General features: G+C 41.1%; 1 protein-coding gene across 1 annotated transcript in view; it reads left to right on the forward strand.

Annotated features, from left to right (window-relative positions):
* RPGRIP1L (RPGRIP1 like) overlaps positions 1 to 27,287 on the forward strand; it is a 440,055-nt gene that overhangs the window by 364,154 nt on the left and 48,614 nt on the right. The window contains exon 24 of the mRNA XM_053715755.1: positions 20,790 to 20,937. Within this exon, the coding sequence (XP_053571730.1) occupies positions 20,790 to 20,937 (148 nt within the window). The remainder of the gene's footprint in view (positions 1 to 20,789; positions 20,938 to 27,287) is intronic.

Consider the following 27,287-nt stretch of genomic DNA (forward strand, 5'->3'; position numbering starts at 1 on the left):
TTACAAATTTACCTGTAAAAGAAATCCTAACCTAAATTACAAATAAACCTAACACTAGACTATCAATAAATTAATTAAATAAACTACCTACAATTACCTACAATTAACCTAACACTACACTATCAATAAATTAATTAAATACAATTGCTACAAAGAAATACAATTAAATAAACTAGCTAAAGTACAAAAAATAAAAAAGAACTAAGTTACAAAAAATAAAAATATATTTACAAACATAAGAAAAATATTACAACAATTTTAAACTATTTACACCTACTCTAAGCCCCCTAATAAAATAACAAAGCCCCCCAAAATAAAAAAATGCCCTACCCTATTCTAAATTACTAAAGTTCAAAGCTCTTTTACCTTACCAGCCCTGAACAGGGCCCTTTGCGGGGCATGCCCCAAGAAATTCAGCTCTTTTGCCTGTAAAAAAAAACATACAATACCCCCCCCCCAACATTACAACCCACCACCCACATACCCCTAATCTAACCCAAACCCCCCTTAAATAAACCTAACACTAAGCCCCTGAAGATCATCCTACCTTGTCTTCACCATACCAGGTTCACCGATCGGTCCAGAAGAGCTCCTCAGATGTCCTGATCCAAGCCCAAGCGGGGGGCTGAAGAGGTCCATGATCCGGCTGAAGTCTTCATCCAAGCGGACCAGAAGAGGTCTTCCATCCGATTGAAGTCTTCATCCAAGCGGCATCCATCCGGAGCGAAGCGGCAGCATCCTGAAGACCTCCACCGCGGAACATCCATCCTGGCCGACGACTGAACGACGAATGACGGTTCCTTTAAATGATGTCATCCAAGATAGCGTCCCTCGAATTCCGATTGGCTGATAGGAGTCTATCAGCCAATCGGAATTAAGGTAGGAATATTCTGATTGGCTGATGGAATCAGCCAATCAGAATCAAGTTCAATTCTATTGGCTGTTCCGATCAGCCAATAGAATGCAAGCTCAATCTGATTGGCTGATTGGATCAGCCAATCGGATTGAACTTGATTCTGATTGGCTGATTCCATCAGCCAATCAGAATATTCCTACCTTAATTCCGATTGGCTGATAGAATCCTATCAGCCAATCGGAATTCGAGGGACACCATCTTGGATGACGTCATTTAAAGGAACCGTCATTCGTCGTTCAGTCGTCGGCCAGGATGGATGTTCCGCGGTGGAGGTCTTCAGGATGCTGCCGCTTCGCTCCGGATGGATGCCACTTGGATGAAGACTTCAATCGGATGGAAGACCTCTTCTGGCCCGCTTGGATGAAGACTTCAGCCGGATCATGGACCTCTTCAGCCCCCCGCTTGGGCTTGGATCAGGACATCGGAGGAGCTCTTCTGGACCGATCGGTGAACCTGGTATGGTGAAGACAAGGTAGGATGATCTTCAGGGGCTTAGTGTTAGGTTTATTTAAGGGGGGTTTGGGTTAGATTAGGGGTATGTGGGTGGTGGGTTGTAATGTTGGGGGGGGTATTGTATGTTTTTTTTTACAGGCAAAAGAGCTGAATTTCTTGGGGCATGCCCCGCAAAGGGCCCTGTTCAGGGCTGGTAAGGTAAAAGAGCTTTGAACTTTAGTAATTTAGAATAGGGTAGGGCATTTTTTTATTTTGGGGGGCTTTGTTATTTTATTAGGGGGCTTAGAGTAGGTGTAATTAGTTTAAAATTGTTGTAATATTTTTCTTATGTTTGTAAATATTTTTTTATTTTTTGTAACTTAGTTCTTTTTTATTTTTTGTACTTTAGCTAGTTTATTTAATTGTATTTATTTGTAGCAATTGTGTTTAATTAATTTATTGATAGTGTAGTGTTAGGTTAATTGTAGGTAATTGTAGGTAGTTTATTTAATTAATTTATTGATAGTCTAGTGTTAGGTTTATTTGTAACTTAGGTTAGGATTTCTTTTACAGGTAAATTTGTAATTATTTTAACTATTTTAGCTATTAAATAGTTCTTAACTATTTAATAGCTATTGTACCTGGTTAAATTAAATACAAAGTTACCTGTAAAATAAATATAAATCCTAAAATAGCTATAATATAATTATAATTTATATTGTAGCTATATTAGGATTTATTTTACAGGTAAGTATTTAGCTTTAAATTGGAATAATTTATTTAATAAGAGTTAATTAATTTCGTTAGATTTAAATTATATTTAATTTTGGGGGGTGTTAGTATTAGGGTTAGACTTAGCTTTAGGGGTTAATACATTTATTAGAATAGCGGCGAGATTCGGTCGGCAGATTAGGGGTTAATAATTGAAGTTAGGTGTCGGCGATGTTAGGGAGGGCAGATTAGGGGTTAATACTATTTATGATAGGGTTAGTGAGGCGGATTAGGGGTTAATAACTTTATTATAGTAGCGCTCAGGTCCGGTCGGCAGATTAGGGGTTAATAAGTGTAGGCAGGTGGAGGCGACGTTGTGGGGGCAGATTAGGGGTTAATAAATATAATATAGGGGTCGGCGGTGTTAGGGGCAGCAGATTAGGGGTACATAGGGATAATGTAAGTAGCGGCGGTTTACGGAGCGGCAGATTAGGGGTTAATAATAATATGCAGGGGTCAGCGGGGGCGTCAGATTAGGGGTTAATAAGTGTAAGGTTAGGGGTGTTTAGACTTGGGGTACATGTTAGAGTGTTAAGTGCAGACGTAGGAAGGGTTACCGCATAGCAAACAATGGGGCTGCGTTAGGAGCTGAACGCGGCTTTTTTGCAGGTGTTAGGTTTTTTTTCAGCTCAAACAGCCCCATTGTTTCCTATGGGGGAATCGTGCACGAGCACGTTTTTGAGGCTGGCCGCGTCCGTAAGCAACTCTGGTATCGAGAGTTGAAGCTGCGTTAAAAATGCTCTACGCTCCTTTTTTGGAGCCTAACGCAGCCTTTATGTGGACTCTCGATACCAGAGTTATTTTTATGGTGCGGCCAGAAAAAAGCCGGCGTTAGTTTTTCGGGTCGTTACCGACAAAACTCCAAATCTAGGCCTTAGTTTTTTAATAATTTTTTTATTAGATAGTGCTATTATGAGTGTAACAGTAATTTTTAAAAATTGTTTTGTGACACTTTTTTGTTTCGCGAAACAGTAATCCAGAGGTCTGAAGATGCGGTAATCATTCTAGCATAAATCTCGCATTTACTTTCAACTTACAATAAGTAAACCCGACTTGGGCAAACACCTGTGATAAACCCCTTTTCACTTGCACGTAGCTGCTAACGTGCCACTCGTAATCTGACCCTAAATGAGTTAGCGAGTCCATGCATTAATGTATTGCAAGTTTATAACAATAAAAAGATTGTCAATGTATACAAATATAAAATAGTAATATATAACATATCACTAAAATAGTTAATGATTAGCCATTTATCCTTAAAGAAAGATTATTTGGGAAATTTGGGATCTTTATACATTCAGCCCTATTTTTTTTTCATGACATCACTAGAAAAGGGCTTTGATACACCATGGGCTTCTGACACCAAGGTTGAGAATCTCTGGGCTTGTTAATTTTGTCACATGTGGAAAGTTTAGTGAATACAGCGGGAAACATAGTGAAAGCACTGGGTTCTATCAGACATTTGTGTCAAATTTACACCATACCATATGAGGTATATACCATACCATAGAGGTTAGGAGTAGCTGCGTCAAGGTAGCTTGAACACTAAACTCTAACAAATTAATTGGCAGGTGGAAGGGGGAGGAGTAGCCTAATATAAGGTGTGCTTAAAGGTATATTCATGCTGACTGGTACCTGACAGATCCCCCCGTCAAAGGAGCTGCACCGCAGCACTAGGACCAGGTTTATCTGGATGGTCTTGATGGAATCGAGCGATCAGACGAGTAGCGTTAACATTAGCGAGAGGTTCCCAAGAATCCTCCTCTGGGGTTGACTGAACGGATGTCTGTTGTCTGGTAGGAAAGTAGGGCTTCAAAAGTGAGACATGGAAGGTGGGATGTACTGGAACCTCCGGAGGGAGAGCCAAAGTGACAGCATTTTCGTTTAGTATTTTAATTATTTCGTAGGTTCCTATGAATAAGTGTGAGAATTTCCGCAAAGGTGTTTTTAGTTTTAGGTGTCTAGTTGAGAGCCATACCTTATCACCTAAGCGGTAGAGAGGGGGTTTTCGTCTCTTGGAGTCATAGTACTGTTTTTGTTTTTGTTGAGCGAGCTGAATGTTCTCCTTGAGAAATACAACGATATCTGATAAGGTCCTTGAAGAATCGTCTACTTGCGGGGAAGTGGTGTTGAGATGTGGATAAAGGTGGAAGGTTGGGTGGAATCCGTAATTAGCATAGAACGGAGAACATTTTATGGTAGAGTTTAGTGTGTTATTGTAGGCATACTCTGCCATGGGTATGTTAGTCTCCCAATTATCTTGTTGGTGGGAACAATAACAGCGTATATATTGCTCTATCCACTGGTTTACTCTCTCCGTTTGTCCGTTCGTTTGTGGATGGAAAGCTGTACTATAGCGGTGGTCAATTTTCAGAACAGAGCATAGATGTCTCCAACACCTAGAAGTGAATTGTGAGCCCCTGTCTGATATAATAATAGAAGGTAACCCATGGAGACGTACTACATGTTTTAAGAAGAGAGCTGCGGTTTCCGAAGCAGTGGGAAGTTTATGATGAGGAATGAAATGTGCCATCTTTGTAAGTAAATCTACCACCACCAAGATAGTGTTTGAATTGTTTGACATGGGTAGTTCCACAATAAAGTCCATTCCCACTGTGTGCCAAGGTCTTTCTGGTATGGGAAGTGGTTTGAGGTTGCCAAAGGGTTTGGATCTCTCTGATTTAGAGACTGCACAAATTTGACAAGACTTAATGTAGGTGTCCACAGATCGCTGGAGGTTTGGCCACCAGAAATTTCTTGTAATAAGTTCACTAGTTTTACAAATTCCTGGGTGGCCTGCAAGTGGAGAGTCATGGTGTTCTCGGAGAACTTCCTCCCTTAATGTAGGAGGTATGTAGATCTTGCCATAAACGTGAGTGATGCCTCTGGAATCAGGCTGCTGGAGATGCTTTGATAAGGTGGTGTCCGCTTGTTGGTGAGAACGGAGTGTGGAGGAAGCAAGTCTAGAGATTCCCAGAAAATGTTGGGGTGACAAGATATGATGAGGTTGCATATTTTGATCTGGACGGTTTAAGTGTCTGGAGAGAGAATCTGCCTTCCCATTTTTGCTTCCAGGCCGATAGGTAATCAGGAAGTTGAATCTGGTGAAGAATAAACTCCACCGAGCTTGTCGGGCAGAGAGAGTCTTACAAGATTGGAGGTATTCCAAATTCCTGTGATCGTTATATATGAGAATTATGAAGACGGTTCCTTCTAGCAGGTGCCTCCAATGCTCTAGGGCAGACTTAATCACCAGAAGTTCCTTCTCTCCAATAGCGTAATTTTGTTCAGCAGGTGTCATGAGCCTAGAGTAGAAGGCTATGGGATGTATGGGTTCAGTGGGAGTTTTCCGCTGTGACAGAATTGCTCCCAAAGCATACTCCGAAGCGTCAACCTCAAGAATGAACTGAAGTTTCGTGTCAGGGAAACGGAGAATGGGAGCAGTAGTGAAGCTATGTTTGAGGAAGCAGAAAGCTTTTTCGGATTCAGGAGTCCAAAGGAAATGAGTATGGGACCCGGTAAGATTACTGAGAGGTTTTGCAATCTTGGAGAAACCTTTGATGAATTTTCGGTAGAAGTTTGCAAAACCGAGGAAGCGTTGAACTTCTTTTTTACTGGTTGGTGTAGGCCAGTTGAGGATGGTCTCAATTTTCCCGTTTTCCATCTTGACCCCAGACGAGGAGATGTTGTAACCTAGAATGGTTATTTCTTTGGAATGGAACGAACATTTTTCCAACTTAGCATATAATTGATGGGTCCTCAATCTGCCTAAAACCCAACGTACGTGTTTTTTATGTTCTTCCAAGGATTCTGAGTAGATCAGAATATCGTCCAAATAGATGACCACGCATACGTCCAATAAATCTCAGAAGATGTCGTTGATGAAGTATTGGAACGTAGCAGGGGCGTTGCAAAGCCCAAATGGCATCACCAAATATTCATAGAGTCCATATCGTGTGTGGAAAGCGGTGAGCCACTTATCCCCTTCCCTGATCCTAATCAGGTTGTGCGCACCTCTAAGATCTAGCTTGGTGTAAATGGTTGCTTTACTGAGACGTTCCACTAGTTCGGGGATCAAGGGAAGGGGGTACCGGTTTTTCTTGGTCCTCCTGTTTAACTCACGGTAGTCTATTATAGGACGTAGTGTATTGTCTTTATTCTTCACAAAGAAAATCCCAGCTCCAGCCGGGGAAGTAGAGGGTCTGATGAATCCCTTCTTTAGATTTTCGTCTAGGTAGTCTTTCAGGTGATCCAACTCAGGCTGTGAGAGCGGATATATGTGTCCGTAGGGAATATTGGAACCGGGTAATAATTCGATTGGGCAATCGTAGATACGATGTGGTGGCAGGGACTCTGCCTGTTTTTTGTCGAACACATCATGGAAATCTTGATATTCGTGAGGAATTCCATGTTTGGATAAATGTAATAACTGTTGTTGGGGGTAGCAGGTATCTCTGCAATAAGCAGAATCCAATTCCACTTGCAATGTCTGCCAGCAGATAGAAGGCTGATGTTGTTGCAACCAGGACAATCCTAACACTATAGGAAATAAAGGAGAAGGTATGACATCGAAACTCAAGAACTCAGTATGCCCCTTACCTATAGTAACTTTGAGAGGAATGGTGTGGTACGTTATAGGACCAGAGCTCTAAATGCCTGTGATAGCTGATCAACCCGTTGTGTGAGATTATACACAACGTTGGGAAGGTCTGCTGGATCCATTAGTAGCGGCCAATTAATATGTCAGGATATGTTAGTAACAGAGTTCAGAGTAGCGAATCGCAACTGCAGACCAGATGAAAATATATGAAAAAGGGTTCTGAGAGAAATACTCCTGCTATCTTGTTACAGGAGAAGCTTTGGTAGTGGTTATTTGCTGATAGGAGATTTGAGAACTGTCGTAGTACAGTGGTATACTTCGAGTGCTAGCACAATGAGTATTGCATACAATATCGTATGGAGATTACTTGAGAGTTGACAGTCTGTTTATACAGAACGGATTAGAAACAGTTTGTTATTTATGGCCTTATGACAAAGAGCAGGAGATTTAGAGTACCTGATGCCCTGTCTCAGCAGCGGGTGATCAACAGTCCGTTCCGGTAATCTGTAGAGGGAGAAGTGCCTTGTATGATGCAGACGCAGAGCCTGTGGAGGGTGTGCGTGAATCGTCCAATCAGGACGCTGGAAATGCTGAACAGGCTGTGTAGACGGTGAGCGATCACAGCATGGCTTCTAAACAGGAACGCTGAGATTCTGGAAACGGCACAGAGAACACAAGCCGTTAGGAAAAAGTTCAGTCATTAGGTTTGCACAGGTATGCGTCTGCAGAAGAACGTAAGATGTTAATCCTTTGCAATTACTGCGGTGTGAGCTGTTTGTAACTCCCGGTTGTCTTGAAAGGGAGGCTGCTTAGAAACATACACAGCTGAAATAGTATGCAAGGAAAGAATTGATATAAACCCTTGTTGAAATAAGGTTGTAGTAGAAAGCACTAAACGTAGTTCTAAGGTTATAGTCCTTAAAGTAGGTAACTTTAGATTTAGCCAGAGGTTAGGAGTAGCTGTGTCAAGGTAGCTTGAACACTAAACTCTAACAAATTAATTGGCAGGTGGAAGGGGGAGGAGTAGCATAATATAAGGTGTGCTTAAAGGTATATTCATCCTGACTGGTACCTGACACTAATAGACCAGAGACGTTGCAAGCTAGCTTCAACATGTCCTGCCCTCCAGACCTCCTGAAGGCCATCTGTGGCTCGGTGTATGGAGGTGATTGGTCTCATGGTGTCCAGCATGGACATCATTCCCTTTGCCAGGTTTCACCTCAGACTGTTGCAACTGCGCATGCTGAAGCAGTGGAACAGCTATCATTCGGATCTGTCTCAACAGATTTCTCTGGACAACTCGAGAGAATCGCTCTCTTGGCGTTTTTTTCCGGATCTCTTGTCCCAAGGGATGTCTGTCTTAAGACCATCCTGGGTGATTGTGACTACAAACAAAACAAAGCTCCCTCCATATCTCATTTTGGAACTTCAGGCAATATACAATGCTCTGAAGGCTTGGCCTCTGCTGGGTTTGTCCCAGTTTATCAGATTCCAATTAGACAATATAATCTTGGTGGCTTACATCAACGAGAAGCTCCCTAGCTATAAGGGAAGTATCTCGGATTCTGGAGTAGGCGGAGACCCACATCTGTTCACTGTCAGCGATCCACATTCTGGGTGTGGAAAACTGGGAAGCGTATTTCCTCAGCAGACAATCCTTTCATCTGAGGGAATTGTCTCTCCTTCCCAAAATGTTTGCGGAGATTTGCAAAAGGAGATCTTATGACGTATCAATACTAAGCTACCAAGATATGGGTCGAGGTACAGGGATCCTCAGGCGGAGCTAACAGATGCATTAGCAGTGCCTTGGAGGTTCAACCTAATTTATCTTTTCCGGCTGTTTACCACTACTTACTCGTGTAGGGGCTCGAATCAAGCAAGAGCAGGCGTCAGTGATACTGATTGCTCTGTCATGGCCGCAAAAGATATGGTTCGCGGATTTAGTGGGGATGTCTTCATCTCCTCCATGGAAGTTACCTTGTTGCAGGGATCTGCTGACCATGGTCTCTTTGTTCATCAATGTCTAGATTCTCTGAGGCTGACTGCGTGGAGATTGAACGCTTAGTCCTAGCCAAGAGAGGGTTTTCTGAGGGAGTTATATTTACTCTCATTCAAGCTTGTAAGCTAGTTGCTTGTCGCATCTATCATAAGGTGTGAAGGACCTACTTATTCTGTTCTCCAGGATGAACTGGAGAAGGGCTTTTCTGCAAGTCCCCTGATGGGACAGATTTCGGCCCTGTCTGTATTACTGCACAAGAGGTTCGCTGAGCTTCCAGATGTGCAGTCATTTGTTAAGGCTTTGCTAGGATCAGACATGTGTTCAGATCTAATGCTCTTCTTGGAGTTTAAATCTTGTTTTTAAAGTTTTACAACGGGCTCCGTTGGAGCCTATGCATGAAGTAGATATTCAATTGTTGTCTTTGAAGGTTCCTTTTCTACTTGCTATTGCTTCTGCGTGCAGAGTATATGTGATTGCTGCCTTGCAATGTGTCCCTCCTTATCTGACTTTCCATGCTGATAAGGCTGTTTTACGAACCAAGTTAGGGTTTCTTCCTAAGGTTGTATTAATTTGCAACATCAATCAAGAGTTTGTGGTTCCTTTCTTATGTCCTAATCCTTATTTGTTGAAGGAACGTTTACAATGTAATTCTGGATGTGGTTTGTGCCTTGAAGTTCTATCTTCAGGCCACAAAGAAATTTAGACAAACTTCTTTCTCTGTTTGTTCTCTTTTCCGGGAAGCATGGGGGTTAGAGGGCCTCTTCAACTTCCTTATCTTTTTGGCTGAGGAGTGTCATCCGTTTAGCATAGAGACAGCGGGACATAAGCCTCCTCTGAGGATTACGGCTCATTCTACGAGAGCAGTGGTTTCTTGGGCCTTCAAAAATGAGGCCTCTATGGATCAGATTTGTAAGGCGGCTACCTGGTATTCCTTACATACTTTTTCCAAACTTTACTGGTTTGATGTTTTTGCTTCTGCTGAAGCAGCCTTTGGGAGGAAGGTTTTGCAGGCTGTGGTGCCCTCAGATTAGGCCCGCCTCTCTTTTTTCCCTTCCGTTAGCATTCCGTGTATTCTAGAGCTTGTGTATATGTTTCCCACAAGTAATGAATGCAACTGTGGACTCTTCCCATATTAAGAAGGAAAACTTAAATTATGCTTACCAGATAATTTCCTTTCCTTCTTTATGGGAAAAGTCCACAGCTCCCACCCGTGTTCTCCAATGGGCGGCCCTAAATTTTATTTATACTTCTGGCACCTTTTTCACCGTGATATTTCTCCTACTGTTCCTTGTTCCCTTCAGCAGAATGGCCGGGTTATGAGGAAGTGGGGGTGGGTATTTAAGCCTTTGGCTGGGGTATCTTTGCCTCCTCTTCGTGGCCAGGTTCAGTATTTCCCACAAGGAATGCAGCTGTGGACTCTTCCCATACAGAAGGAAAGGAAATTATCTGGTAAGCATAATTTAAGTCTTTTATTTAAATTTACACCGTTTTATGTTTCAGTGTGTGTTGAAATTAAAGCATAGAATAAAGAAACAATTGAGGACCAGATTACGAGTGGCATCCTATGGTAGAGCGCTTCTCTCTTTGTATGCAAATTATTATGACCCTGGGGAAGTCTCCCTATGGGTGATGGGGGAAACCAGACGTGGACTCCTTGCCCAGTGTGCTTAGAGGAATGTGGCTGCACCTCACTGACGAGGGCCATAGGAGGCCGAAACGATCGTCTGGGGTTGTCATGTTCCTTGTTCAGAGGAGAATTGCCTGGTATTTCGGGGCTGGACTGACCTTACTTGGCGGGATCAGACTGATATATTTCAGGAAAGTTTTCTTCTGTGAAAAGCACACTGGTCTAAAAGAGGCTGCTTCCGGGTGGTAAATCGCCATAGAACAAGCCACTGAGCTGTTGTTCGTTCCTGGTAGAGCGCTTCTCTCTTTGTATGCAAATTATTATGACCCTGGGGAAGTCTTCCTATGGGTGATGGGGGAAACCAGACGTGGACTCCTTGCCCAGTGGGCTTAGAGGAATTTGGCTGCACCTCACTGACGAGGACATAGGAGGCCGAAACGATCGTCTGGGGTTGTCATGTTCCTTGTTCAGAGGAGAATTGCCTGGTATTTCGGGGCTGGACTGACCTTACTTGGCGGGATCAGACTGATATATTTCAGGAAAGTTTTCTTCTGTGAAAAGCACACTGGTCTAAAAGAGGCTGCTTCCGGGTGGTAAATCGCCATAGAACAAGCCACTGAGCTGTTGTTCGTTCCTGGTAGAGCGCTTGTCTCTTTGTATGCAAATTATTATGACCCTGGGGAAGTCTCCCTATGGGTGATGGGGGAAACCAAACGTGGACTCCTTGCCCAGTGTGCTTAGAGGAATGTGGCTGCACCTCACTGACGAGGCCCATAGGAGGCCGAAACGATCGTCTGGGGTTGTCATGTTCCTTGTTCAGAGGAGAATTGCCTGGTATTTCGGGGCTGGACTGACCTTATTTGGCGGGATCAGACTGATATATTTCAGGAAAGTTTTCTTCTGTGAAAAGCACACTGGTCTAAAAGAGGCTGCTTCCGGGTGGTAAATCGCCATAGAACAAGCCACTGAGCTGTTGTTCGTTCCTGGTAGAGCGCTTCTCTCTTTGTATGCAAATTATTATGACCCTGGGGAAGTCTCCCTATGGGTGATGGGGGAAACCAGACGTGGACTCCTTGCCCAGTGTGCTTAGAGGAATGTGGCTGCACCTCACTGACGAGGCCCATAGGAGGCCGAAACAATCGTCTGGGGTTGTCATGTTCCTTGTTCAGAGGAGAATTGCCTGGTATTTCAGGGCTGGACTGACCTTATTTGGCGGGATCAGACTGATATATTTCAGGAAAGTTTTCTTCTGTGAAAAGCACACTGGTCTAAAAGAGGCTGCTTCCGGGTGGTAAATCGCCATAGAACAAGCCACTGAGCTGTTGTTCGTTCCTGGTAGAGCGCTTCTCTCTTTGTATGCAAATTATTATGAACCTGGGGAAGTCTCCCTATGGGTGATGGGGGAAACCAGACGTGGACTCCTTGCCCAGTGTGCTTAGAGGAATGTGGCTGCACCTCACTGACGAGGCCCATAGGAGGCCGAAACGATCGTCTGGGGTTGTCATGTTCCTTGTTCAGAGGAGAATTGCCTGGTATTTCGGGGCTGGACTGACCTTACTTGGCGGGATCAGACTGATATATTTCAGGAAAGTTTTCTTCTGTGAAAAGCACACTGGTCTAAAAGAGGCTGCTTCCGGGTGGTAAATCGCCATAGAACAAGCCACTGAGCTGTTGTTCGTTCCTGGTAGAGCGCTTCTCTCTTTGTATGCATCCTAATGGTTATATGCAAGATATAAGTGGTTTATCGCAGCTGTTTGCACTTTCAACTTGTGATACAAGCTGAAAACCAATTGCGCGCAATCGTGATTTACTCTACAATGATCATTGTGTCCTCAGAGCGCTACCTGACGCACACAAAAAAGCTTACTTCGACCACAGTTAGTTCTTGAATGGAAGCTTTAAATACCGTTCCACTTGGAATCTGGCCCTTAATATTTAATAATGTTAGCTAATATTGGCTTAAATTTTAGCCGGGTGGTCAGTAAATTCACCTGCTAAAAAAGCCCCGGGAGAACACTGCTTCAGTTTAAAGCTCTGGTTTTCAAACCTGTCCTCAGGCCTCCCTAACAGGCCAGATTTTCAGGAGTACCTTGGTTGAGAGCAGGTAAAATAGCCATGTTTACTAATCAGCTGATCCCCAAGGCAGAACACTGTGCAATCTCATCGCAGAAACTGTGCTATGTCTGCAGAAAGACTGGCCGTGGCAGTTAATAAGATTTTTTTTTGCCTGCATTTTTTATTTCTACCTGCAGGTTTCACTGTTCCGTTCTCAGTGTAAATATTTACTACGTTCCTCTCTTCAATTTCCTCCCCCTTCCTGAACTCCAGTGCTCTACAGGGTAATAGCACATTGCAGAAAAGGTAAGTCAGGGTTTAACAAATTTATTCTAGGAATCTAGGAGCCAACCAATATATTTAGGAGCCAGATTTAGTTCTTTTAATAAATGTGTGTTAATATGTGTATGTATGTGTGTGTATATGTTAATGTGTGTGTGTATGTATGTGTGTATATGTTAAAGTGTGTGTATGTTAATGTGTATGCATGTGTGTATATGTTATAGTGTGTGTGTATATGTCAATATGTGTGTGTATATGTGTATGTTAATGTGTGTGTAAATGTTAATGTATGTGTATATATGTGTATGTTAATGTGTGTGTGTAAATGTTAATGTATGTGTGTGTGTTAATATGTATGTGTGTATATTTATGTATGTGTGTTAATGCGTGTGTGTTAATCTGTGTTTGTATGTGTATGCATTTGTATATATACTGTATGTGTGTGTATATATATATATATGTGTGTGTGTTTATATGTGTATGCATGTGTGTATATATGTGTGCGTATGTGTATGTGTGTATATATGTGTATGTGTGTGTATATATATATATATACAGTATATACATGTGTATACTGTATATTTATATACATATACAGTATATATATATATATATATGTGTGTGTGTATGTATATATATATATATATTGAGACTCATTTCTAAGTGCCATCCTTTAGGAAGCATATAGTATACATCAGCAGTATAAGCATGGAGCAGCAGCCCCTCCGAAATAAGCATAAAGACTCCAGCAGTACAGTAGTGCAGGTTACCAGACAGACTGACACTGTGGGAACGTACAGCAGACATTAGCGAGGCTGTACATGAACCTGTCCTCATGCACACTGAGTAAGCGCAAAAAACGCAGCAACACTGGATCCTCAGACACTGCAGACAAAAAATTTCACTAAAAAAAAAATCTCATTGCAGAAAATGAAAAAAGTTCTGCCTCTGGGCAGCTGATTAGTTTACATGTGCTCTAGTTCAAATATCCCCAAAACCTGGCCTGTTAGGGAGGCCTGAGGACAGGTTTGAAAACCAGTGGTCTAAAGAGATGGTAAACTTCCCCTGTATTTACCACCACTTTAGACCACTGGTAAGTTGAATCTTAGCAATATTTTAGAATGAGTTTAATTCATCAGTTATAATGAAGATGCACTTTAACTTACCTTTTAATGCTTCATGCTCTGTCTGCCCACTTCAAAAGTATTTTTTTTGTGAGCTAATGGTTTGAACTGTTCTCCAATCAGCTACAAAAAAAATGTGTGAGTGCCTTATGGCTAGAGCACCAATTGGAGAACAGTTCAACCCATTAACTCAGAAAAAAAAAATACTTTTGAAGTGGGCGGTGGGAGCGCCAGGTATTTGAATTTCTTTGCTAAATTAAAAAGTCATTTAAAGTGCATCTTTATTACAACTGTTGAATTAAACTCCAGCTAAAATATTCCTTACAATCCGGGCCTATTTATACAAAGGGGAAAGTTTACCATCATTTTAATGAAAATCAAGATATTCTTGCAAACACAGCACAGCACAAATGATTTTAAATATCCTGAAAACTTTTTAGTAACAAAAATAAGATTAAGAAATAAAGTATACTTTTATTATTCGAGGTATAAATGTAATATTATGCCTCTGTATTTAAACGGATGGTGTTTATTGTCAGAGGACTTAAATATATTCCACGCTCGGAGCAGATTTTCTGAATATTTATATATAAATAAGGCTACATATATAACCTACACCATTATCTGCAATGTTCTGTTCTTTGTAATATTTTTTTCTATACTGAAAACAAGCAGATGTATAATTTGGAAACTATTCCTCTATACTTTACATTACCTGACAAACATGAAACACTCATGAGTCTTTTGTAATCTCATTTTGCTGTTTACAAACATTTCATTTTTCCTCTTGTCGAGAATTTGACTTGAGACGTTTTTCTTTGCTAGAGCTGTAGATGCACATTCCGGAAAGTAATAATTCATGCATATCATTCATATATGTATGTTTTGTTTGCCTCAAACCACAGTATTTGTGTTACTCATATATCTACAAAATAACATTATTTTATACAGGGAGAAAAGTTGATAGCAAATTTTAAGTTAAACAACATCATATTTCACAGCAAAACTTCAATAAGCCTCAATATTTATACAATTTTCAGATATGTTATACATTCATAGCGTTATATGTATAAAGTAAAATTATCCAGTGTGTATCACTCTGTTTAGAGCTCCACATATGCGGTAACACACAGTTTCCTACTTGCACTTTTCCCTTTGAAAATATCACTCTCATTAGAGCCCCACAATCGCGGGTTCACATATACAGGGTGAAAGTAGAAATTGAAGTAATATCAGTCCCAAGTTCATTAATAGATAAATAGGTACTAGAGGCTTACCCTTTCCTTAGCTCATCTCCGGGAGTACGGACTGTACCGCAATGAAATCCCCTTCTGTTGGTACGAATATTGTGAGCTCCTCTGTAGTGGCGTGTATCGCCAGACTCCTCAATGAAGTGGGCAGCCTCGTTCCCAAAAGCCGGTATACGTCATCCAGCACAGCTGAGCCTGTAAGAACGCGGGGATCCTCCACACCCCCAAGAACAAGGCAAATACAATACAGACTTCCACAAATATGATAGCGTTCTTGCAGAAATAATGAGCAGGGAGAGAAGAGGTATATGGTATAAAACTTCGGTTTATTTCTTCATTTTAAAAGCGTATTATAGAGCACAGCGGATCAAGGATTACAGCTGACGCGTTTCCCGCCTCTACGGCAGTTCATCAGAGCTCTGATGAACTGCCGTAGAGGCGGGAACGCGTCAGCTGTAATCCTTGATCCGCTGTGCTCTATAATACGCTTTTAAAATGAAGAAATAAACCGAAGTTTTATACCATATACCTCTTCTCTCCCTGCTGATTATTTCTGCAAGAACGCTATCATATTTGTGGAACTCAATATTTATAGTACACAATTTTGTTGTATCTAGAGCCATGAAAGTGCCACTTTTTCTGTGCACATTGCTCCTTTTTATAATGTAAAATTGGTACACTATGATTAAAGGGATATCCAAAAATGTATAAATGTCCACAGCACTTAAAAGTATCAATTTCTTTATTTAGGATATCAAAATTACAGCGACGTTTCGGGGTTAACACCCCTTAATCATGCATGATTAAGGGGTGTTAACCCCTCGGAACGTCGCTGTAATTTCCTGATTCAGATAGAGCTTGTGATTTTAAAGAACTTTCAAATTATATCTAATTTGTTTTATTCTCTTAGTATCTTTATTGAAAAGTATACTTAGGTAGGTTCAGAAGCTGCTGATTGGTGGCTGCACATATATGCCTCGTGTTATTGGCTCACCCAATGCATTACGCTAGCTCCCAGTAGTGCATTTCTGCGTCTTCAACAAACCAAGTGAATAAAAGGGACACTACACCCATTTTTTTTTCTTTAATGATTCAGATAGAGCATGCTCTTTTAAGCAAGGTTCTAATTTACTCCTCTTATTAATTTTCTTTGTTCTTTTTCTATCTTTATTTAAAAAGCAGGGATGTAAAGCATAGGAGCCGGCCCATTTTTGGTTTAGAACCTTGGTTACGCTTGCTTATTGGTGGATAAATGTCAGCCACCAAAAAAACAAGCACTATCCAGGGTGCTGAATCTAAAATGGGCTGACTCCTACGCTTTAAATTCCTGCTTTTTAAATAACAATAGCAAGAAAACGAAGAAAAATTGATAGTAGGAATAAATTAGAAAGTTGCTTAAAATTGAATGCTCTATCTGAATCATTAAAGCAAAAATTTGGGTTTAGTGACCCTTTAAGCAAATTAGATAACAGAAGTAAATTGGAGAGTTGTTTAGAATTGCATTTTCTATCTGAATCATGAAATAAATAGGTTTTAAGTCCATTTAAAGATCAGTTGTCTTCTAAAATGTAAATGTACACTCTATGTAAAGCTTGTTCTAATGGTGCTGATTGTTTAATGAAAGTGAACCTGTCAAAATATAACCTGGTTTCTCATTTATGAGAACTGCAGTTTACTTCCTGTATTCATTACTACTACTCTTTAAAGGGGAAAAAACTGTGTTATCTCTCACTGAGCTCATTATGTGGACTTCCACCTTATTTTTTTGGATTTCATTTGCCGGAGCGGTCATGGTCCAGTGACATTAGAAGGAATTTCATTTTATTCCATAATTGGTTATCCATTGTGCTATGTGTTTTACTTAACTAGACAATTCTTGAGATCCATAATTTTATGTCTGACATTCTTTTTCTAATTTGCGGCTCTGTATTTTAATTTGGGTCATAGGGAGCTAATTTGTTTTCTCAGTGCCTAAAACTCTTCTAACCAAACGTTAAAATCCATTTAGTTCTATCCCCCAATCACGCACAAATCTCACTAATTTAATCTACAAGAGAATGTTCCTTAAGATTGTTTCAGTTTAAAGGGGCATTAAAAGCAAATTTAACCTTTGATCATGGTTCAGAAAGAGCATGAGATTTTAAGAGACATTTACATTTACTTCTATTATCAAATGTTCTTTGTTCTCTTGGTTTTCTTTTGTTAAAATGCATATCTAGGAAGGCTGAGAAGCTACAATATACTTAGCTTGTGATTAATGGATATACAAATATGCCTCTTGTCTTTGGCTCACCATATGTGTTCAACCATGCCCCAGTAGTGCTATGCTGCTCTGAAGCTGACTTTAACTATGGCTCCAATTCCAAGCTTTCTGAAGTTATTGTTCAATATTTTAAAAAATGGGATCTGCCATTTTTTTTAATCAAAATTGTTTATCAAACAAATTGAAAATATGGCTGCGAGTAGCAGAATTCGGCTTCTTTTGGTGCCGGATATATTAGTGTTAAAGTGCAACACATAAAGATCTGGATTTGCACTAACACAGATACATCCGCATCCTAAATTAGTCAAATGCTGTTACCTGCAGCCATATATGGAATTAATTTGACAAACGAATATCCGAAAAATGAATTTTGCACATTACTATTTACAATCTTACTGAGTCAATGACAGCTGAACTAGATAACTCTCACAAATGTTCCATCCCAAATACCCCACAAAGGCACCCTTAACGACCAATAAAAATCAAACGTATACAAACCCAAAATGTTCTCCACTCCTCACAAGTAAAATGTTAATGAAGTCCAAGAGCGAAAGCTGCTCTGGAGCCCTTGTGGGGCAGGTTTGCATATTCGAGTCTGCTTCCTGCAATGTAAGAAGCAGGGGTAATCACCGAGTGAAGGGACTGTCAATCACTGAAAGCGAGTGAGCTCTCGGGGATTGACAGTCCCTTCACTCCTGCGATTGGTCGCACAAATGATGGGGCGGGCATTACACACTCATCGGAGTCTGTAATTATTCATCAATAGATCCACTGCCCGCATGCAGCAAAGGCGGGCGGACAGCTTTGCATGTTGAGAAGCTGTCTGCCCGCCTGCCTTTTAATATATGGGGCTCCATGTGTGTGTGTTACAAATATATAGAGTAGTGTGGTTTTATTTTTTAATAAAAAAATTTTTTACGGTCAATTATTGCTAGGTATACATTGAGATTGATTTCACAATTGTCAATATCTTGTAGATATGTTTTTTTGTGTTTTTACATCTAATTGAGGGTGATGATGTATTCACTATTGTTTGTTGTTTGTCAGGATTCGATTGCCATGAAAAAGGGCCATCATAGTTATTGGCACTGGCAGCAGCATCTTGTTTATTGGGTCCAAGCATGCACAGATTATGGCTGATATTGTTTATCCAATGTGTGTTCTTATTCTCTGAGAGTTGAATATTTATCAAGTGCCTTTGGCTGCTGAATTTGATGTGCCCATTTTGTTGTCGATATTTAGATGTTCACTTGCAGTCAGGTTGATTGTCATCACTTAAAGGGCCACTAAACCCAAAATATTTCTTTCATGATTCAGATAGAGAATAGAAATTTAAACAACATTACAATTTATTTCCATTATTTATTTTGCTTCATTTTTTAAATATTCTTAGTTGAAGAAAAAGCAATGCACATGGTGAGCCAATCACACGAGGCTTCTATGTGCAGCAACCAATCAGCAGCTAGTGAACATATCTAGATATGCTTTTCATCAAAGAATATCAAGAGAATAAAGCAAATTAGATAATATAAGTAAATTAGAAAGATGTTTAAAATTGCATTCTCTTTCTAAATCATAAAAGAAAAAATGTGGGTGGCACGTCCCTTTAAGTCAATAAGAGATTTCAGCTGCTCCCTTACAAAGCTAGAACAATAATTAACTATCTGTTCATCAGTGTCACTTGCTTTGTGATCCAGTTTAAGTTCTAAGTTACAGAGCGGTGATTTATTTATGAGAAGTCACCCTACAGATGTCCATTACTATCCTGTGATCATCACACAAAATATTGCTTAGTAACCTGCTAAACAATATCAGTTGACTATTTCAGTTACAATGAGTTTGTAAAAGGACTCAGCAAAAACGACACCTAAATATTCTTGCATTTTCATGTTATATTCAGACCTGGTATAGTATGCTATGCAGTATGGCTGTGCATTTAATCACATTATGCAATTAATCATACTATGAGACTATGCAATATCTGAATCTCATGAGGTTGCAATTTTTTATCAAAACAAAAAAACAGCCCGAAACAGCTTCCTTAACATCTCACGTCAGTCACACAAATGCTCCAGTCCAGCCCAGCAGAAGAACTGATCACTCCTCCAGTGGAGCGGGCTAGGATGCGTCACATTAGTGTCAAAGCACGTAATGCTGGCACCGCCATTTTACTTACCTTGTGGTTTGTTGCTCCAGTCCTGAGGTGTGCACAGATATGAAGGTAGCGGACTGGCAGTGCTCTTTTCTCTGGCCTATTTATTCAGCAGTGCAAACTGTTTTGAACAGTTAAATGCATTTTTGAATGCAAAATGTATGTTTAAAAATATTAAAATAAAATCATCTGATTATTTTACCTGTGCTTCCGTTCAGATATCCTCAAAATGTGGACTGTTAGGGAGGCCTAAGAACAGGTTTGATAACCAGTGGTGTGGACTGATTATTTAACCCCTGTTTAAAGTTTTTTATTTTTTGAAATTTTTATTTTTTTAACATTTTTTTTCTTCTTTTAGATCCCCAAGACTTACACTGTTAGGCGATTACCTTTCCAATTGTGGCTCTTGGGGGTCTGTAGCTGCTTAGATGCCTGAGATACAGACCTCTAAGCAGCATGCCCCCTTTTCCTATTCTTAACATTGTTTTTAAATAAAGTTGCCCAGTGACGTTATCACGTCATTGTGCGTGACGCCACCGCGCATAACGTGAAGCCCCAGCGATGCCTGTCACTATACAGGCCCGATCACTGGGGTAGGAGCGGGTGGGAGCCCCCAGATCGCCCTCAAGGTGGGAGAGTGCTAGCGACGGCTTTGAGCCGTCGTTAGCACCTGAGTGGGAAACTCTGAGACGGCTCAGAGCCGTCGTTAGCACTGAAAGGGTTAAAATGTAACGGACGTAAAAGTTGAAATACAATTTCATGATTTAGATAGAGCATGTAATTTCTCATTACTCTCAGTATCCTGTTAATTGCTTAGCATACTTAAATAGGTTAAGGAGCATGCACATGCCTAGAACATTATGGCAACAGTGTTTTCAACAAAACAATATTAGTAAAACTGTTATATATTGTTGCAACCAATTCTGACCTTTTATGCTCAACAATGTATAACATTGTAAGAAACACTACTGCCATATAGTGCTAAGTCATATGCATGCTCCTTAGCCTACGTAGGTAGGTTCTTCAATAAAGGATACACAAAGAACAAAGTAACATTGATAATAGAAGGAAATAGGAATCTTGTTTAAAATTACTCTATCTGAATCATGAACGTTTTTTGACATGTCAATTTAATGCCATATTATTTTCATTTTAGAATAAAATGTAAAGCAATTCATTGGTGAATACAAACCTTGTTTTTTTACCTAATATTTTGGAAAGCTGTTGCTGAAATGCCTGAAATGTTTTGTCATTTTTGAGACTCGTGTTTAGATCATTTACATAATGTAGGAATTAAAGATGTTTATATCACTTGAAGGTGGAACAAATGAAGCCAGCAGAGAGTGAAAAGCTGGAAGAAAATGTGAAAGAAGATGACGCTTCCCAACTCTCAGATGGACAGTTTGCAGCAAGTTATGAGACATCAGAGGATGAGACTGAAATAACTGAAGACTTAGAAACAGAAGGTAGAAACATGAGAGTTTTGGAGCCTTTCAGTAAAGACTCATACAATATTAAAAGGATAATTAAACATATAATAAAGTTATTTTCCTGATAGACTGTGTATAGCTAAGTATAAAAATGCCATAAAACAAAAGTGCAGGCACTACTGGTGCGTAAAGAGGTAAAAACAGTCCTTTATTGGGCTTCAATAAAATACAAAAAATCCATGCAAATGGCAGGCACACAGACAGGGACAAACAGCCTGGCGCGTTTCGCGCCCCTAATAGCCTATGATTAAGCACCACTAGGGGACGCAAAACACGTCAGGCCGTTTGTACCTCTTGTCTGTGTGTATGCCATTCACATGGATTATTTTTATTTTATTGAAGCCCAATAAAGGACTGTTTTTACCTCTTTACGCACCAGTAGTGCCTGCACTTATTTTGTTTTGTATCGCTCGCAGCTACGGCACTCAGCTCTGGATTGCATAATCTTTGCTCCTGGTTCCGGACTTATGCAGTCGCACGCCATGGACTTTGTTTGTCTATAAAAATGCCATGTATAACTTTTTTATATTTAAGCCTTACATTGCATAAGATCAGCATTTACATAAATGTTTCAAAACCATTTAAAAACTGTCATTTCATTAGCACAATGTGCAGAGTTCTCAAAATCCAGAACTGTGCTGTGATACACCATTTAAAATTGCTCTTGAGTTTATCAAGCCCTATTTGACCAATCAGAGGCCAAATGCAGATGAGCTCCTGCACTGCTCAAATTAATCAATGTTTAGCATGTACCAGGTTGAAATAAACTGCAGCATAATAAAGGATGTAGTATGCATTTCAATCTCTTTGGCTGGGTGTGGAAACTATCGTATTGGGGCTCAATTGTAAGTTTAAATGGATATTCTAATCTCTATTATTTTTGCACTACTTTCCCTTGAAGGCTATGGGCTAGATTACAAGTGGAGTGCTAAATATCGCTTGCGTGCAAGCAATATTAGCACTCCACTTTGTTATACCCGCGCATGATAATGTGCGCTGGTGTTACAAGTAAATTGCAATGCGTGCTTCCATAGGCTGCTATGGGAGCCTCGTTCTCGTCAGAGACAGCATCAGAACCTCGCACAGCGAAAGGGGGTAAGAACCGCATTGATGGGCAGCATTTTTAAATGTATATGATTCTATACATATATATTTATGTTAATATGTGTATATACACATATCAACGCATAAATATATATGTATATAATTATATATTTCTCCAACATAGGTGTGTCCGGTCCACGGCGTCATCCTTACTTGTGGGATATTCTCTTCCCCAACAGGAAATGGCAAAGAGCCCAGCAAAGCTGGTCACATGATCCCTCCTAGGCTCCGCCTACCCCAGTCATTCTCTTTGCCGTTGTACAGGCAACATCTCCACGGAGATGGCTTAGAGTTTTTTAGTGTTTAAATGTAGTTTTTATTATTCAATCAAGAGTTTGTTATTTTGAAATAGTGCTGGTATGTACTATTTACTCAGAAACAGAAAAGAGATGAAGATTTCTGTTTGTATGAGGAAAATGATTTTAGCAACCGTAACTAAAATCCATGGCTGTTCCACACAGGACTGTTGAGAGCATTTAACTTCAGTTGGGGGAACAGTGTGCAGTCTCTTGCTGCTTGAGGTATGACACATTCTAACAAGACGATGTAATGCTGGAAGCTGTCATTTTCCCTATGGGATCCGGTAAGCCATGTTTATTACGATCATAAATAAGGGCTTCACAAGGGCTTATTAAGACTGTAGACTGTTTCTGGGCTAAATCGATTCATTATTAACACATATTTAGCCTTGAGGAATCATTTTATCTGGGTATTTTTGATATAATAATATCGGCAGGCACTGTATTAGACACCTTATTCCTTAGGGGCTTTCCCAAAGCTTAAGCAGAGCCTCATTTTCGCGCCGGTGTGGCGCACTTGTTTTTGAGAGGCATGGCATGCAGTCGCATGTGAGAGGAGCTCTGATACTTAGAAAAGACTTTCTGAAGGCGTCATTTGGTATCGTATTCCCCTTTGGGCTTGGTTGGGTCTCAGCAAAGCAGATACCAGGGACTGTAAAGGGGTTAAAGTTTAAAACGGCTCCGGTTCCGTTATTTTAAGGGTTAAAGCTTCCAAATTTGGTGTGCAATACTTTTAAGGCTTTAAGACACTGTGGTGAAAATTTGGTGAATTTTGAACAATTCCTTCATGTTTTTTCGCAATTGCAGTAATAAAGTGTGTTCAGTTTAAAATTTAAAGTGACAGTAACGGTTTTATTTTAAAACGTTTTTGTACTTTGTTATCAAGTTTATGCCTGTTTAACATGTCTGAACTACCAGATAGACTGTGTTCTGAATGTGGGGAAGCCAGAATTCCTATTCATTTAAATAAATGTGATTTATGTGATAATGACAATGATGCCCAAGATGATTCCTCAAGTGAGGGGAGTAAGCATGGTACTGCATCATTCCCTCCTTCGTCTACACGAGTCTTGCCCACTCAGGAGGCCCCTAGTACATCTAGCGCGCCAATACTCCTTACTATGCAACAATTAACGGCTGTAATGGATAATTCTGTCAAAAACATTTTAGCCAAAATGAACCCTTGTCAGCGTAAGCGTGGCTGCTCTGTTTTAGATACTGAAGAGCATGACGACGCTGATATTAATATCTCTGAAGGGCCCCTAACCCAGTCTGATGGGGCCAGGGAGGTTTTGTCTGAGGGAGAAATTACTGATTCAGGGAACATTTCTCAACAGGCTGAACCTGATGTGATTGCATTTAAATTTAAGTTGGAACATCTCCGCATTCTGCTTAAGGAGGTATTATCCACTCTGGATGATTGTGAAAAGTTGGTCATCCCAGAGAAACTATGTAAAATGGACAAGTTCCTAGAGGTGCCGGGCTCCCAGAAGCTTTTCCTATACCCAAGCGGGTGGCGGACATTGTTAATAAAGAATGGGAAAGGCCCGGTATTCCTTTCGTCCCTCCCCCCATATTTAAAAAATTGTTTCCTATGGTCGACCCCAGAAAGGACTTATGGCAGACAGTCCCCAAGGTCGAGGGAGCGGTTTCCACTTTAAACAAACGCACCACTATACCCATAGAGGATAGTTGTGCTTTCAAAGATCCTATGGATAAAAAATTAGAAGGTTTGCTTAAAAAGATGTTTGTTCAGCAGGGTTACCTTCTACAACCAATTTCATGCATTGTCCCTGTCGCTACAGCCGCATGTTTCTGGTTCGATGAGCTGATAAAGACGCTCGATAGTGATTCTCCTCCTTATGAGGAGATTATGGACAGAATCAATGCTCTCAAATTGGCTAATTCTTTCACCCTAGACGCCACTTTGCAATTGGCTAGGTTAGCGGCTAAGAATTCTGGGTTTGCTATTGTGGCGCGCAGAGCGCTTTGGTTGAAATCTTGGTCGGCTGATGCGTCTTCCAAGAACAAGCTACTTAACATTCCTTTCAAGGGGAAAACACTGTTTGGCCCTGACTTGAAAGAGATTATCTCTGATATCACTGGGGGTAAGGGCCACGCCCTTCCTCAGGATCGGCCTTTCAAGGCAAAAAATAGACCTAATTTTCGTCCCTTTCGTAAAAACGGACCAGCCCAAAGTGCTACGTCCTCTAAGCAAGAGGGTAATACTTCTCAAGCCAAGCCAGCTTGGAGACCAATGCAAGGCTGGAACAAGGGAAAGCAGGCCAAGAAACCTGCCACTGCTACCAAGACAGCATGAAATGTTGGCCCCCGATCCGGGACCGGATCTGGTGGGGGGCAGACTCTCTCTCTTCGCTCAGGCTTGGGCAAGAGATGTTCTGGATCCTTGGGCGCTAGAAATAGTCTCCCAAGGTTATCTTCTGGAATTCAAGGGACTTCCCCCAAGGGGGAGGTTCCACAGGTCTCAGTTGTCTTCAGACCACATAAAAAGACAGGCGTTCTTACATTGTGTAGAAGACCTGTTAAAAATGGGAGTGATTCATCCAGTTCCATTAAGAGAACAAGGGATGGGGTTCTACTCCAATCTGTTCATAGTTCCCAAAAAAGAGGGAACGTTCAGACCAATCTTAGATCTCAAGATCTTAAACAAGTTTCTCAAGGTTCCATCGTTCAAGATGGAAACCATTCGAACTATTCTTCCTTCCATCCAGGAAGGTCAATTCATGACCACGGTGGATTTAAAGGATGCGTATCTACATATTCCTATCCACAAGGAACATCATCGGTTCCTAAGGTTCGCATTCCTGGACAAACATTACCAGTTCGTGGCGCTTCCTTTCGGATTAGCCACTGCTCCAAGGATTTTCACAAAGGTACTAGGGTCCCTTCTAGCTGTGCTACGACCAAGGGGCGTTGCGGTAGTACCTTACTTGGACGACATTCTGATTCAAGCGTCGTCCCTTCCTCAAGCAAAGGCTCACACGGACATCGTCCTGGCCTTTCTCAGATCTCACGGATGGAAAGTGAACGTGGAAAAGAGTTCTCTATCCCCGTCAACAAGGGTTCCCTTCTTGGGAACAATTATAGACTCCTTAGAAATGAGGATTTTTCTGACAGAGGTCAGAAAAACAAAACTTCTAGACTCTTGTCGGATACTTCATTCCGTTCCTCTTCCTTCCATAGCTCAGTGCATGGAAGTGATCGGGTTGATGGTAGCGGCAATGGACATAGTTCCTTTTGCGCGCATTCATCTAAGACCATTACAACTGTGCATGCTCAGTCAGTGGAATGGGGACTATACAGACTTGTCTCCGAAGATACAAGTAAATCAGAGGACCAGAGACTCACTCCGTTGGTGGCTGTCCCTGGACAACCTGTCACAAGGGATGACATTCCGCAGACCAGAGTGGGTCATTGTCACGACCGACGCCAGTCTGATGGGCTGGGGCGCGGTCTGGGGACCCCTGAAAGCTCAGGGTCTTTGGTCTCGGGAAGAATCTCTTCTACCGATAAATATTCTGGAACTGAGAGCGATATTCAATACTCTCAAGGCCTGGCCTCAGCTAGCGAGGACCAAGTTCATACGGTTTCAATCAGACAACATGACAACTGTTGCGTACATCAACCATCAGGGGGGAACAAGGAGTTCCCTAGCGATGGAAGAAGTGACCAAAATCATTCTATGGGCGGAGTCTCACTCCTGCCACCTGTCTGCTATCCACATCCCAGGAGTGGAAAATTGGGAAGCGGATTTTCTGAGTCGTCAGACATTGCATCCGGGGGAGTGGGAACTCCATCCGGAAATCTTTGCCCAAGTCACTCACCTGTGGGGCATTCCAGACATGGATCTGATGGCCTCTCGTCAGAACTTCAAAGTTCCTTGCTACGGGGCCAGATCCAGGGATCCCAAGGCGGCTCTAGTGGATGCACTAGTAGCACCTTGGACCTTCAAACTAGCTTATGTGTTCCCGCCATTTCCTCTCATCCCCAGGCTGGTAGCCAGGATCAATCAGGAGAGGGCGTCGGTGATCTTGATAGCTCCTGCGTGGCCACGCAGGACTTGGTATGCAGATCTGGTGAATATGTCATCGGCTCCACCTTGGAAGCTACCTTTGAGACGAGACCTTCTTGTTCAGGGTCCGTTCGAACATCCGAATCTGGTTTCACTCCAGCTGACTGCTTGGAGATTGAACGCTTGATTTTATCGAAGCGAGGATTCTCAGATTCTGTTATCGATACTCTTGTTCAGGCCAGAAAGCCTGTAACTAGAAAGATTTACCACAAAATTTGGAAAAAATATATCTGTTGGTGTGAATCTAAAGGATTCCCTTGGGACAAGGTTAAGATTCCTAGGATTCTATCCTTCCTTCAAGAAGGATTGGAAAAAGGATTATCTGCAAGTTCCCTGAAGGGACAGATTTCTGCCTTGTCGGTGTTACTTCACAAAAAGCTGGCAGCTGTGCCAGATGTTCAAGCCTTTGTTCAGGCTCTGGTTAGAATCAAGCCTGTTTACAAACCTTTGACTCCTCCTTGGAGTCTCAATTTAGTTCTTTCAGTTCTTCAGGGGGTTCCGTTTGAACCCTTACATTCCGTTGATATTAAGTTATTATCTTGGAAAGTTTTGTTTTTAGTTGCAATTTCTTCTGCTAGAAGAGTCTCAGAATTATCTGCTCTGCAGTGTTCTCCTCCTTATCTGGTGTTCCATGCAGATAAGGTGGTTTTACGTACTAAACCTGGTTTTCTTCCAAAAGTTGTTTCTAACAAAAACATTAACCAGGAGATTATCGTACCTTCTCTGTGTCCAAAACCAGTTTCAAAGAAGGAACGTTTGTTGCACAATTTGGATGTTGTTCGCGCTCTAAAATTCTATTTAGATGCTACAAAGGATTTTAGACAAACATC

This window comes from Bombina bombina, chromosome 1 (assembly GCF_027579735.1).
Source record: "Bombina bombina isolate aBomBom1 chromosome 1, aBomBom1.pri, whole genome shotgun sequence".
NCBI lineage: Eukaryota > Metazoa > Chordata > Amphibia > Anura > Bombinatoridae > Bombina > Bombina bombina.